Source organism: Thermochaetoides thermophila, assembly GCF_000221225.1.
Source record: "Thermochaetoides thermophila DSM 1495 unplaced genomic scaffold scf7180000011818, whole genome shotgun sequence".
NCBI lineage: Eukaryota > Fungi > Ascomycota > Sordariomycetes > Sordariales > Chaetomiaceae > Thermochaetoides > Thermochaetoides thermophila.
In genome coordinates this window covers 77,481-90,707 of record NW_006383034.1, presented here as the reverse complement: position 1 = coordinate 90,707, position 13,227 = coordinate 77,481, and the positions used below count along the sequence as shown (strand labels likewise).

Genomic DNA, 13,227 nt, shown 5'->3' with positions numbered 1-13,227 from the left:
ATTGCCTTATCAACCATTGCATCATCGAACTCCTTCTAGTCCCTCAAAGCAGTTGCTCGATCATTATCGGCCATCAATAACGAAAAATCTCTCGCTTCATGATGCAGTAGGTTGACAACTTTTGCCATCAACAATATCGGGCAGGTAGGTAACATTAATATCACGTTCTTCATACAGTGGGCCGCCTAAAGATGGTGATCGGATAGATGCCTGCAATGGCCTGGCCACACACGCAGATCGCAACCCAACCTGCTCCTTTCCCTACCATCTTCATGCCAAGTCCTGCTTGCCTGGAAATCCTTAGCGCTTACCCCAGGCTAGAGTGGTCCAGCAATGTGTTCAACTCCTACCTGGAACAAAACCCCTTTTCTTTGTCCAAAAAAAAAACTCACCGCCCACAGTGAAGAAAAAAAAGCTAAAGAGTTTGGTTTAAAGGTCGCAAGCTGGGTCGAACCCGTCCACTCGCAACCCCCATAAGGAGGCTGACAGGTCCCCATACCACGCAGGGGCTCCCCAGCTGCCTATGTTGGTGTTGAGTCGCAACACCGAGCCGCTATCCCACACAAGCGGTATTAGGGAAGCTCCTAGGTTGTTCCTCGTTTTCCTTTCCCCAGCAATGCGACAGCTGCTGATGATACAACTTACACTAGCACTCAAAAATAACAAAATTGGTATGACACATTGCAAAACACAAATGGAACAAGATTGCCAGCAAAAAGCCTTCAATTCTCTATTTCTCTACCCGAACCGATGGAGCCAAACACCTGCGGGCGAAATCTACCCCGAAAACAAATATGGTTAAGATACGAAATCAAACAGAAGAGCCATACAACATACACAATCAGAATCGAAAAGAAGCCTTTTTGGTTTCACCAACAAATCCCTCCAGGGATGGATGGCGTCAACAGGCAAATGAGCTAAGAATCGAAGCCGATTACCACCTCTTCTTCCCCGCCTGCTTAGTGGGCAGCAAGGTCACGAGCATGGCGACGAGCGCGCTTGAGGTTGTCCAGACCAGGGCAGCGGGTCGGGCGCGGGGGCTGGCCGACGCGGGAGGTCGGGGTCTGGGTGGGGGCAGCAGTGGGCTGAGGAGCGATGGTGCTCGTGCGGAGGGTGGTAGTCGGAATGGGGTTGGCATTAGCAGAGGTAGTGGTGGTGGCAGCGGCGGTTGAGGTTGGGGCGGCGGGAGCAGCGGTGGCGGTGCCGGTGATAGCGGTGGTGCTGCCGATGATGGCCGAAGTGCGCTGGGTGACGGGCTTGGCGCCGGGCATCAGAGCAGGGCCAGGGATGGTGTAGCTCGAGAGCGGCTGGTAGATGTTGATCAAGATGCCGGGGTCGGTGGGCTTGTACAGCTCAGTACCCTTGACTCCTGAGGGGAGGTCGCTGCCGCCGCCAGTGACCTCGAGGTTGATGCAGACGGGGTAGTTCTGGGCGCCGTTTGTCTGGCCAGCGCTGTGCAGGGCGATAATTTCGTGGCGGAGGACGTAGAAGCCTGGCTTGATGTTCTCGGGGATGGTGACCAGCCACGAATTGTTCTGGGCGATAAGCTGATCGGCAGCCCACTTGCCGGGAGCCTGGGAGCCGTCAATCAGACCGGCCTCGGCAATCTTGAAGAACTCGAGCTGGGCCTTGTCGACCGTCTCGCAGCCGGCGCTGCCGCAGCTAGCGAGGTAGTCGATGACCGGGCCGTGGTGCGACTCGGGCCAGGTGTCCCACTGGATGTAGACAGAGTCACCGGCCTTGATGACCGCGTGACCCTTGGCGTTCGTGGCCGATTTGTGGCAGATGATATCGGGGTTCGAGTAGTCCTCGGGGCCCACGAAGCCGTTGTCAGTGTTAGCGGACGTCCAGCCGGCGACAATGGGAGGATTTTGCATGTAGGGAAAGACGGTCGGGTCGTAGGCCTGATACGACAGACCGTTGATGACGAAATTCTTGACGTGGCCGTGGGCAGCGACGCTGGCGGCGCCGGCGAGGGCAGAGATGAGAGTCTTCGAAACGAATGAAGGCATCTTGATAGGCAGTGAAAGTCGAACTCTTTTGAAAGGAAAAGCTTTCAAGTTGTGGCTGTTTGTTGTGACAAAGGTTGCAACAAAAGCTCAGCTGTGGTTACCGGCTAGCGGAACGAATGCAATAATGGGTTCAAAGAGAATGGAAAGAGCCTTCACTCTGTGAAGCGAACGTAGCTGTAAGAGAAACAAAGGAGTGTGAAGAATGTTATTGTATGGCCTTGCTGGTAGGTCGACTTGCGCCTGGTGAGAAGGAAAGGGAGCAGTGGTCAAAAGGGATCTGTAGATGTCTTATATCTTCGAAAACTCTGATGATTTCCCACTTCACACCTTGATGGGAGCATCTCCTTTTCCATTCTCCCCCCTAGCCGTGTAGGCTCAACGTTGGATGGCGGTCGGCCAACTGCAAAGTGTTTCATGGCAAATTACATGGCCAACTGAGGTGGATCTGGGATTCCAGAACCTAGGTTGTGGTGCATGGGTGACGGCGGCAATTGGATGCAGAGACGCACATTTCGAAAGAGATACAAAGTGGTGGCTGCATGACAGGGTAGTCGTTGGGCGGGGCAGGTAAACAGATTGACGCCAGCAAGGGAGCATCCCGGACGATCTTTGGTGGAGCAGGACAGGGAAAGCGAACGCAATGCGGGACGGGCAAGACTAGACAGAAACAGCCATGTCGCCCGCGATGTCAGGCACAGGAAGACGCTAGGCAGCATGGCCTCGATGGTTCGGATAAGATGCCAAGGGGAATCCCATTAGCACGGGAGAGCGAAGGACTGCAACGTGAGACATGGACATGCTGGAAATCTGGATGTTGGACGCTGTGCATAGGGCCAAGCACTGTGTTGGGCGGGCAAAAAAACCGACAGTACAATCGGCGAGAAGCCGGCACCGTCATCTGATGTTGACGATATCATGGGCAAAAGCTGAATAGCATGAAACACGGCCAAGCTGGCGATGGGCCGGAAAAGCGGGGGATGCTGCCGGTGGTGTTCTGGTGCGGCTGCTTGGAGTTGTAACGGTCTGTGCTGTGGCGCCGTCCTCAGGGGTCAACTTATGCAAGGGGCAGATCCTGGGCTCGCTTGTGTCGGGCGCCCGGCCCCACAGCGAACCCCCAAATTTCGAGCCAGCCAGCACATCTGCGCTTCGTTGCAGTTCTGCGCGTCCTAGCACTCGGCGCGTTCCGGCAAGCGCTGGGCCAGCCCGGCCGGCCTAGCCTTGTGCGAGCGTGGCGGCAAGGATGCCCTCGACGATATGGGCAGTTCGAACCGGTCGAGATATCTGGAAGCGGTCATGACGCCGCAAGAGCTTCGTCAGCATTCGGCACAACGGCCCGTCAACATGATTTCTGACCAGGCTCCAGACTCTTCTCGATTATGAGAGAATGGCGGTGAAAGCTGCTCGACAACCGTCAAAGTCATTATCTGCAAAAATTCGCGAATCTCGCAAAGAAAGCGACTGATGAAAGTTCTGCAAGATAGGTCTCGAAGAGCAGGCGCCGTGATGAAGGATCTGCCGTTAGTATCCGGGCCCGGCAGACGACGGCGACGGTGGGTCACAGGGCTCGGAAGATTCACTCGGTACCAGGCTGCGAGCGTCGTGGTATCGTGGTGGCTTATGCCGTGCACCCAACTACCGTGGGTACAACCTCTTATGTGTTCCAGATAGATGGGCGTCTTCACCACGTCACAATATCTCTGTGCATAGTACGCCGAGCTTCCCCACGGCCAACCAGTGCAAGTGCGAAGACAGTGCTGGCGACGACCTTATGCTGATCAATGCTTGTACGCGCAGTGTCAGCCCGTCAGCCGACAATAGCATGTAAGAATAAGCCTGTATGGCTGCCGAGTGAGGCTGTGATATGGCATGATCGCGGGTTTCGTGCGCAGAGTTATAGGCTTGTGGTGGCCATGCACTCATGCTTACTGCCTATAACCTTTGAAATATGCGGTGTTTTACTAAGTCACCTGCTAGCAACGTGTTATTCTGGATGCAGGCACTCGAGAGAGCTGGTAGCGGAGTGACACAAGCGGAACTCGAGGTGTCGGAGACTTGGTGATAAGTCATGTGGAGTTATCGCAGGTACAACCAGAGCTCTTGTGGAGGTTGCCTTCTTATCGATAAGCCGGAGTTTTGGCCGAGCTCACACCTCCACTCAACGCCAAAAATCTGGGGCCAGGGACTCGGGTCAAGACAAGCCATACCGAGATCAAGTGAGTTCTCTGTGGGGCTGAATGTGTCTGGCCAACACATCACTTGGCGAGATGCCAGTCATCCGAACTCTAGACTCTCAACGTCCGACCCCACTTCTGCGAACTTTGACCTGACCTCACCTGCAATCTCCTGTCTTGAAGCTATCGCGAACTTGCCAGCCAAACTTGTCGCTGCCATCGCGAATGCAGCTGTTTGACACTTTTTTTTTTACACCACAAATCTAGGCACGGCATCTTGTTGCGCCGTGCTGTTCCGTTTATCATATCGATTTGCAGAGTGTCGTGGAATACGCCGAAAAGCAGCGCCCGACGTGTCAACCTATTTCATTTGCGGTGAATCATCTGCTCCCATTTTGCTAGCCTGCAGCGTGCATTTCCTGCTTTCTGCATCATACAAAAAGGTAAACTGGAAAAAGGCATCTATAATTTTCTCATCGGATCTTGTGGAGAGGGTTTCAAACCGATAACGGCCAAATATTTGCTACGCCATCCAAGCCTGCAAACCTGGATTCAACGCCTAGCACTGGAGAGTTGAATCGAAATCCAGACCAGGAGGAGTCTTCGCGACATTCAGCCTGACTTTGTGGTTTGGACTCGGATCTTGATCCGTCCGGCAATTTGTCCTATTTCGCTTTCCAGATAGGTGTCTCCGGCAGGCCTGCAACTGCCCATCGCTACGACCGACTTGAATATTATATCGGTCTTCTCAAAAAAATACACCCGCTTTTCTCGTCGCCAGCTATCTTGGATCACTAATTGTTTCCCCTACAGTCGCCTGCATAGGTACTTTCTTTCGCCATGTCGAGCACACAGCAAGCCACTAAGATGTGCCTGGATGCGCGCGCCGCGGAGCTCAAGGAGAAGCTTCTGCGGAGCCGCAGCCAGAACCGAGCCAGCCAGGCATCTCCCGCGCCGTCTAGCATAGCACAGGCCAGCTCGAAGCCAGCCTCGCTCACCCCATCGAGAACCTCGAGCACGAACTCGCTGGTCAGCTCTACCTCGGAGCGAACTGATGCTCGTCAGATGTCTGCCCAGCCCTCATTTCAGGCCGATGCTAACGACATCGCTGCTTTGATCTCGTCCATCTCCTCGGCGTCTCGTGAAGAGGATGTAGATGGCTTGAGCATTGACATTGGCAAACACAGTGCCTTACAAAATACACACACTCAGAAGTCGTCGTCTGCTAACGGACAGCCTTCCTTGCCATCAACTCCTGCCAAGTTAAGCTTCTCAATACCACCTAAACCTTCTGTTCTTGCCAAGGATAGGAAAATCCAGCAATCCCTACGACAGGCAGAACTTGAGAGTACACCCTATACGGGACAGGCTATTGCGAACTGTAGTTCGGATTTAGCTGCACTCCAGAAAAATAGTAGAATGCTATCGAACTCGGATAACAGCGGCGGGCATGCCTCAAAGAATAGCGACTCCGCCGTGACTGTCTACAAGACTGAAGAAGAAACTGCCTGCGCGGCCATGTTAGGCGGCCGCTGGGAGTCTCCCCAGGAAGATCCCCACATAACCCATGCAAATATAACTGACATCGATACAATCAAGGTTTCAGCCATAGCGGCAGCTGTCAGCGACATAGAAAGTGGCGCCGAATCTGCCAACAATTCAACAGGAATCGCAAACTACAGTAACCTTATACAATCTGCTCGCAGTGCCACTATTATAGCGCAAGAGACTGGGCATCTACAGCCCGACAGTGCCTTCACCCAGCTGCTGGCTATTAATCCCGATGTTAAAGATTGGCTTGAACTCACCGGTTATTATGATATCGATATGCGCAGGCGTAAGCTAGAACGGTTTAGGAAAATCAAGACTTTGGCCGCCGAAAAGATGAGGATCGAGGAAGAAGAGCGCAGGCTGCTGCAGGAAGAAGAGCTCGAGATGACGGCCCATCGTCCCACTGTTACTAGAATTGTCAGCACTGTCCATGGCGTTCCCGGACTGAGTACGGAAAACCCCGTTGCTGGCTTTCCAACCCCAATTACGCCCGGTGTGCCAGCCGAGCCAAAGGAGACTCTTGCAATGCCCCCTCCCTCATTCACCCCTGCCAAAAGAGCGCTCGAAGACCGTAGGGAGGAGACCCGCAAGGATAAAGTAGCCCGTGTTGCCAATGACACCACTCCCTCGGAGAGCACTACTATCGTCCACGAGAACAAGGACAACGAAGTTTCTGACCGTCGCCGGGACTCCCATTCTATGAAAGTTGAACCACGGGACTCATCGCCGCATCGTCGGCCACGTTCTGTGACCCCTCATCGCGATTACTACCGCAGTGGTTCTTCACGAGCGCGCGAGTCTTCGCGGCCCCGAGCACATTCGCGTGCCCGAGACTACTCTCCTCGCCGTTCAGCCCGTCAAAGCTCCCGCTATCGTACAGAGCATGGCGACTATGACCGCAGCCGCGATCACCCGCGGCGATATGACCGCTACGACCCCAGCTATCAACAGGTGCAGACATATCCGATCCGCGTAGACCTTGGTCGCAAGGGTGGTCAGTATCTCCCCCGATGCTTTTGTTTGGCTGACGTTTCCCGCTCGCCTTCTAATGTGCACGACGGTGTATGGGTTGCTCGTTCGCTGATTACATCCCAGATACCCGTTTCTTTATTGTGAAGTCTTTCAACGAGGAGAATGTCCGGAGATGCATGGAAGATGTATGTGTCCCCCAAGAATATACGCGAGGTTTTGCTCTGACCTTCCTATGCAGGGTATCTGGACTACACAAGTTCAGAATGGCGAGATCTTGTCGGACGCCTTTTCTAAGTGCAAAAACGTGATCTTGTTCTTCTCCATTAACAAAAGCCGGGCATTCCAGGGATATGTACGCTGCTCTCTGTCCTTGCTTCACCAAGCACTCTCTCATTGACACTGTCGCAGGCCCGCATGGCATCGGCGCCGTCGCCAGATACGCCCCGTCCGAAGTGGATGAGCGGCCTGCACTGGGATTCAACCCATCCGTTCCGGGTACAGTGGCTGAGCAAGACGCCCGTGGAGTTCTGGCGCATCGGGAATATCAAGAATCCATACAACGAAAACCTACCTGTCTTGGTCGGCAAGGACGGCCAGGAACTTGAGGAGGAATGCGGTAGAAGCCTGCTCCGTGAAATGGAAGCCGTGGCAGTTAGTCGGGGCGATCCATCTCTGCATCACCATGAGAGCACCAATTACGGGCACTATGGAAGTTACGGAAGCTATGGCAGCCACAGTCACAGTCACAGTCACAGAGGTTGGTACAGCAACAGCAGCAGCAGCCGACGGCACATTAAGAGAGAGCTATCGCTGGACCGGAGGTGAAGGCTGCGCTTTGAGAGGAATTACTCGTATCACTGTCTTACATTCACTAGCTATACATATCCTTTTCGTTGCACATGTTACGTATCATACTCAGCGGTGCTTTCTTTCGATCCTCATACGGTTGTTTTATTATAGTTACCAGTCCTCTCGCATCCCTTTGGGAAGTCAGAATGGACTGTGCTCGTTGGTCGCTGAGAGCGTATCGTCTCTGAGAGCGCTTACTGATCTGGAAGTATTACAAAATTAAAATGGAAATCGATTATCCTGACGTCTTTTGGGGATAAGCTTAGACCTGATTTTCTAGGTTGCTGAAGAGACTCGATGAAGTGTCTAAACAGTGACTTGGATATCCAAACAAGACTTATCTGGCACCTGCAAACCCATAATACTCACACCTCTCTTTTTTGGTCATGCAGATTCATTTCTGCATAACCAGGGGTTTGTTTTATTTTGCAGGGTTGCTGGGGAAACCGACCAACTTGAGATGAAATGGTTTGAAGGCAGTTGTGTCCCCTACCTAGCCCCTGAACTTGGTATGGTGACTCGTTGCCTTCCTATGAAGTAATAATCATAGAAAAATACGGTGAGCTTTTACTAGTCCTCCCATTATATGTTGCCCTGATCCATCACCCGTCAATTTCGTCTGAAGCCCAAATTCACACCAACGCGAACATCCCCCATTTACACTTGCACTTAATCTTGCAGGAAAATAATAATTTTCTGATTTTCTCTGGTTGCTATGGAAAACTGGCTGATTCGAAACCGGAATCAGTCAAAAACAATCAGGAATCGACATACAAAGAGTCCATTCTTCGGCCGTCCTGGAATCAACTTCTTTCCCAAACTAAACTCAAACCAGCGACATCAACACTTCAAAGAAAATAAAAATTCAAAGCTTCAACCTTGCCAACATGTTCTGGATTGAGAACAACTCGTTCAAAAAGTTCAAGGCTCCTGCCGATGAGGAGTCTCGCAAGAACGCTCCTGCTGCCTGCCCCGAGAGCGGGCTCCCCGATCCGATCATGGGGCCCGCTTCCGAGCTCATGGAGTACCCTGCTGGCCGGAGGCTCCTTGCCGGCCGTCATATTCCGCCCCCTACCCCGCCGACCACGCCCATCAACTCGGCAGGCTCTCCCTGCAGCACCGTGCTCACGGTCCTTGAGCCGGTACCCATCAGCGAGCCGGACCTTGAGCGCGGCGCTACCGTCGACCTGGACGGCGTTGTCCCTGGTGACCGGTTCGCTGTGGACGCTCGCCTGGTCCGGGTCCAGCGCCCGACCTCTCGAGTCACGGGACGCCACGGACGTTACCTCGCCGTTGGCGTCCTGGGTGCCCTGGTCATTTCTGCCGTCATCAACTTTGGCGTCAGTTACGGTAAATCTCATCTTTTCTTTCCCCACAGTAACGTACTAATCAGGGCCTCCTCCCTACAGTTCAGTACGCGCAACAGGCGCCTAGCGCCGTGAGCCCTGATCTCTTCCGCCCGCCGATGTCCCTTGTGGCTGACGCGGGCTTCACCGCGGCCGCCCAGAGCGTCCTCACCTGGGTGATCACCTTGCCCCTCGTCAACCGGGACATCCTCGGGGGTAGGGTCGCTCCGCTACGACTGCGATTCTGGGGACGACAACCCCAGGGTCAATTCCGACGATGGTTCCTCATGCTCGATCACTACAACGCCCACCAGGGTAGTTGGTGGTGCGCCTGCCAGCAGGCCACGGGCTGTGGGACAAGACTCAGCTTTTTCCTTGGCCAGATTGTGCGCGGCCTGCTCATTGGTGTGCTGGGCTACAGCATCCTTATCGGCCCAGGCATCGCCACCTTGATGGCGATCGGCACCCCGGTCGGGAATGACTATGTCTTCCCCAACCGATGGGCTGTCATTATTTTCAAAACTGTTTGGGCCGCGCTGCTAGCACTCATAACAGTGCCACCCCTGGTGGTCATGGTGTTGGTCCGCGCCGGCTGGTGCGTTATGGACTAACCATTGTGTACAATGGGTGTACAGGTTTTTCATCCGCCGCAACAGCGGTACGGTTTTCCTGCACATCGCAAGAGGAGGAGCACCCAGAAAGGGCCACAGTGTGTGGCTAGTAATAATAATAGTGATAATAATAATTTATTTGACTTATTGCATCAGTTGACATAGCTCTCACATAGTCCATTTCGTGTATGTCTTATGTTTCCTGCCAATCGTTATCACATGCTTCACCAATACTTGGTTCATCCCATCCAAGTCATGCAGGAGGAAGAAACGATGCAAACAAAACCCCCTGTATTGACGCATACATGATCATAAAAACAATAATAACATGGCCTAGGCTTTTCTTATTTGACAGTTGCTCGGCAACCCACCAGTACCACAATGGGTACCCAGATGAAATGCGTGTGATGATCTGAACATGATAGTTCGTCACGGCCAGAACAGCCAGCATCGCCTGAGCAGCGGCTGTCGACTGGATTAGCCGCAACAAGCGGGCTGACTCGGCGGGTTTGCTGGAGACGAAGGTTTGGGGTTGGGTGAGGTAGTTGGTGGCCGACCGGAGCATAATCGTGATCATAGGAGCGGCGAGAAGGAATAACGGGAGATTTGGGAGTCGCCAGTACTGGAGAAAGCCAACACCCCTGGCCTAAGGTTAGCACATGAGATAAATCTCTGAGCCTCACTGCCACGTACCAGTAATACTTCTGTACAAATGCGTATATGCTCGGCAAATACGCCTTACACCACGGCCTCACATCCCCCACACCATCACTACAAAACCGCATCCAAGCCACAGCCTGGGGCACGACGGATCCCAGAGCAACACACACGCCGCCTACCCCAAGCGCGAGCAACCTCCTCATCGTATCAACCGGCCTGTGCCCCAACCTCGGCAGCAGCCTGACCATCTCCCAGGCAAAGGGGATGCCATTCAGCACGCCATTGCTGCGGAACACAGTCGCCAGGCCAAAGACAACCCCTGCTAGAACGATGTAGGTGTCACGTAAGAGAGCATTGTCCTCAGAGCGGCAACTACGAGCTAACAGCAGCCAGCCGGCAAAGGCGAGGGCGGCGAAGCAGCTTTCGGCGTACGGGGCTGAGAGGAAGAGTCCAGCCGGGGAGAAGATATGTAAAACGGAGGAGGTTAGGGCGAAAAAGGGTCGGTTTGGCCATAGTGTGATAGTCAGGTGATAGAAAAAGAAGACTGAGAAGATATGGGAGGTGTTGGTGACGAAGAGGGCTGCGAGAGTTTCACGTAGGGCACCATGGGATGACGGATCTAGTTTGGAGAGGATGCCAACATACTCCAGAGCTGGCCTAAAAGTCAGTGTCATGGTATAATATTACATGGCCGAGTGATGAGGATGTATGTCAGATGACCATTGAGTCTAGGTCATCTCACTCTCATCCTTCACTCTCACTCTCATCCCTCTCATCCAGGATTGGGCCCGGCAACTGCGGTCACCGCGCCGGTGCTTGCATGGGGCCGCCGAGAACAGGTTTCACTCACCTCCCAACAACCCCCTCACAACCCCCGGTAATCCCGCGCCAAAGGCCCACTCCTGCTCAATCCGATAACCGCGGCGAGCAATGCTGGTGAAATAGATGGCATCCCAGCTTGCCAGCCGAGTAATCAGGCCAACAACGTGATAGGCCAGACCCGGGTGCTGGGGGCCACTGTTTGAGCCGTGATCAATGACGTCATCATGAGGCTGCACGGCAAGCGCAGCAGACGTGTCGTAGGCATCGCCAGCCAGGTACGCGCCGAGGCTGAGGGCCAACAGGAAGAGTTTCCAGGAGACGAAGGTAGCGAGGAGGACGCGATAGGGGCGGGATGCGGCCTTGTTGAAGGAGGTCATGTTGTGGGTTTGTGATTGCGTTTAGAGGCTCGGCATGGCGGAGCGACTTGGTCTCGGAAAGTTCATACGATGCTAATTTTGACGGCTGGCTGCCGCTGGGAATGTTTGCTCGGCCGTTGCCGTGCCGACACTCTTGAAGTGTTTCGTGATGCGGAGCACAGACCCGCCGTGTTGGTTTGATGTTCATTGTTACGTTGGATCTTGGACTTGGCATCGGAAGTCGGAGCTTGGCGAAGCTTGGACCAAGCGATCAGAAATTAGCTGCTTACCTAGCAACTGCCCCGTTCGATAAAATTACATAAGCGAGGTTACGTGATTGCCTTAAAAACAGGGCGCAACAAACGAAACCAGAAGCAAGCGAAAAAAAAAAAGTTCCAGAAAGTGGACGAAGGCACATGAAAAGCCGGAATGGATGCAACCGCGGAATCCGGGGTTTTGCGGCTCTCGTGCAACTGGCAGCTGCACCGCTATTGGAAATGGCTCAAGCGACAGCGGACGGCCCCGACAGGTGGATGGGGCGCATAGCAGAAACCACAATTTTCTCTGTGCAGACAACGGGCATCGGGATTCAAAACGCCGACCGGGACTGTAGCTCTTCCCATCATCCGATCGAGCATTAAAGCATCTTCGAAATTCTGCGTCCTGGCCGACGATTGCCTAGCGCAGCGCAGGTTCAGCGAAGATTAATCAGCGCCAGCCCGTGCAGGCTTCAGGGACCGGCATTCCCGAAGATGGGCCATAGGCCGGGAATACGGCGATTTAGAAGCCTTTTAGCAATTCTAGCAGTTGTCATCAAGCCTTGTGCGATTTGTGAAGCCTGCTGCTTACAGAACTGATCACGGACTTGAGCATCGAGATCGAGTTGCGACACCTCTTGATGACGGACGTCAGTGCACATGTTACCCACTTACTCTTGTAGATAGAGTCGACCGGAAACTCCACTTCAAGAAATGAGATTCGGTTCTCGGTTGGGTGTTCCCTCACCTTCGGCCGATTTTTTCGACTTTTTCGCAGGAAAAAAGTTGCCGGCGTCGATGGCATGGTCCACTCGCACCGCTAGCCCGCAATCCGCGCAATTCGCAATCGAGCATCCATTCATCAGCTGCCGCCGCGCTGCAGATTTTGCACCAGCTAATGTAGCGCTCTAACTGCCTGGCCGTAGTTGACTGTTGCCACAGCGCGCTATCTCTGCGGTCTCGAGGCCCCAGGCTTGCGTGGCTCTCGCACAGGCGGCCTCGACCCTGCGTGTCTTGGGCCTTGCGTTTTTTGTGCACGCGCAGTGCATACCGACATCTTTGCGCCTGCTGCTACTGACGCTGGATCTTGTCCAACGTCATTTCTTGGCGTCCGACCCCTTTGTGTTCCAGCTCCTGGGTTGGGGGCCTGGGTGGAGGATCCACATCCACGGCAGCGCAGCGCAGTTTCAGCGCTCAGGGTCTTGCCAGTGCGACGTGACCTGCACCCGGCCCACAGTGCCCAGACAAAAGCACCCACTCAGGAAGCCCACCGAGCCCACAGGCGTGCTGCCCGCTACGGACTTCAACAACAAACCGGCCCGGCGGGGCATTTTTTTTTGGTCTTTGTCAGATCGGGCTCTCGGGCTGGCATCAGGGAGGTCATCTGGAGGAGGGCAGGTTAATAAACTCAGCCCAAGGCCAGAGCTCAAGGTGTCTTTGCCCCCTTCCCTGGTTTCCCCCATTGACAGCAAAAAAGTCTTCCAACCAATCAAGGACCACGCCGCACTGTAACATCAACGTACGACACAAACCAAACATCTGGCCGTACCGTAAGCAATAAGAGAACAAGATCCTCCTGATCATCTTTGTCCTCGGCCACCGGACCCCGACCGAATCGCA

The 13,227-nt window shown here is 54.0% G+C and overlaps 4 protein-coding genes across 4 annotated transcripts; 2 read left to right on the top strand and 2 right to left on the bottom strand.

Moving 5' to 3' along the window:
• Positions 1-959: 959 nt before the first annotated feature.
• On the bottom strand, positions 960-2,012 carry CTHT_0040570 (uncharacterized protein; the record flags this gene model as incomplete). The annotated part of the gene is made up of 1 exon (XM_006694401.1): positions 960-2,012. The coding sequence occupies one exon, from the start codon at positions 2,010-2,012 to the stop codon at positions 960-962; it is 1,053 nt and encodes a 350-aa protein (XP_006694464.1).
• Positions 2,013-5,023: 3,011 nt separating this feature from the next.
• CTHT_0040560 (uncharacterized protein) lies at positions 5,024-7,503 on the top strand (the record flags this gene model as incomplete). Its single annotated transcript, XM_006694400.1, has 5 exons — positions 5,024-6,728; positions 6,830-6,891; positions 6,945-7,058; positions 7,115-7,357; positions 7,456-7,503. The coding sequence occupies 5 exons, from the start codon at positions 5,024-5,026 to the stop codon at positions 7,501-7,503; spliced, it is 2,172 nt and encodes a 723-aa protein (XP_006694463.1).
• Positions 7,504-8,442: 939 nt separating this feature from the next.
• Positions 8,443-9,512, top strand: CTHT_0040550 (uncharacterized protein; the record flags this gene model as incomplete). The annotated part of the gene is made up of 2 exons (XM_006694399.1): positions 8,443-8,905; positions 8,965-9,512. 2 exons carry the CDS (start codon positions 8,443-8,445, stop codon positions 9,510-9,512), a joined length of 1,011 nt encoding a protein of 336 aa, XP_006694462.1.
• Positions 9,513-9,765: 253 nt separating this feature from the next.
• Positions 9,766-11,371, bottom strand: CTHT_0040540 (uncharacterized protein; the record flags this gene model as incomplete). The annotated part of the gene is made up of 3 exons (XM_006694398.1): positions 9,766-10,153; positions 10,206-10,824; positions 11,023-11,371. 3 exons carry the CDS (start codon positions 11,369-11,371, stop codon positions 9,766-9,768), a joined length of 1,356 nt encoding a protein of 451 aa, XP_006694461.1.
• Between the last annotated feature and the right edge of the window lie 1,856 nt (positions 11,372-13,227).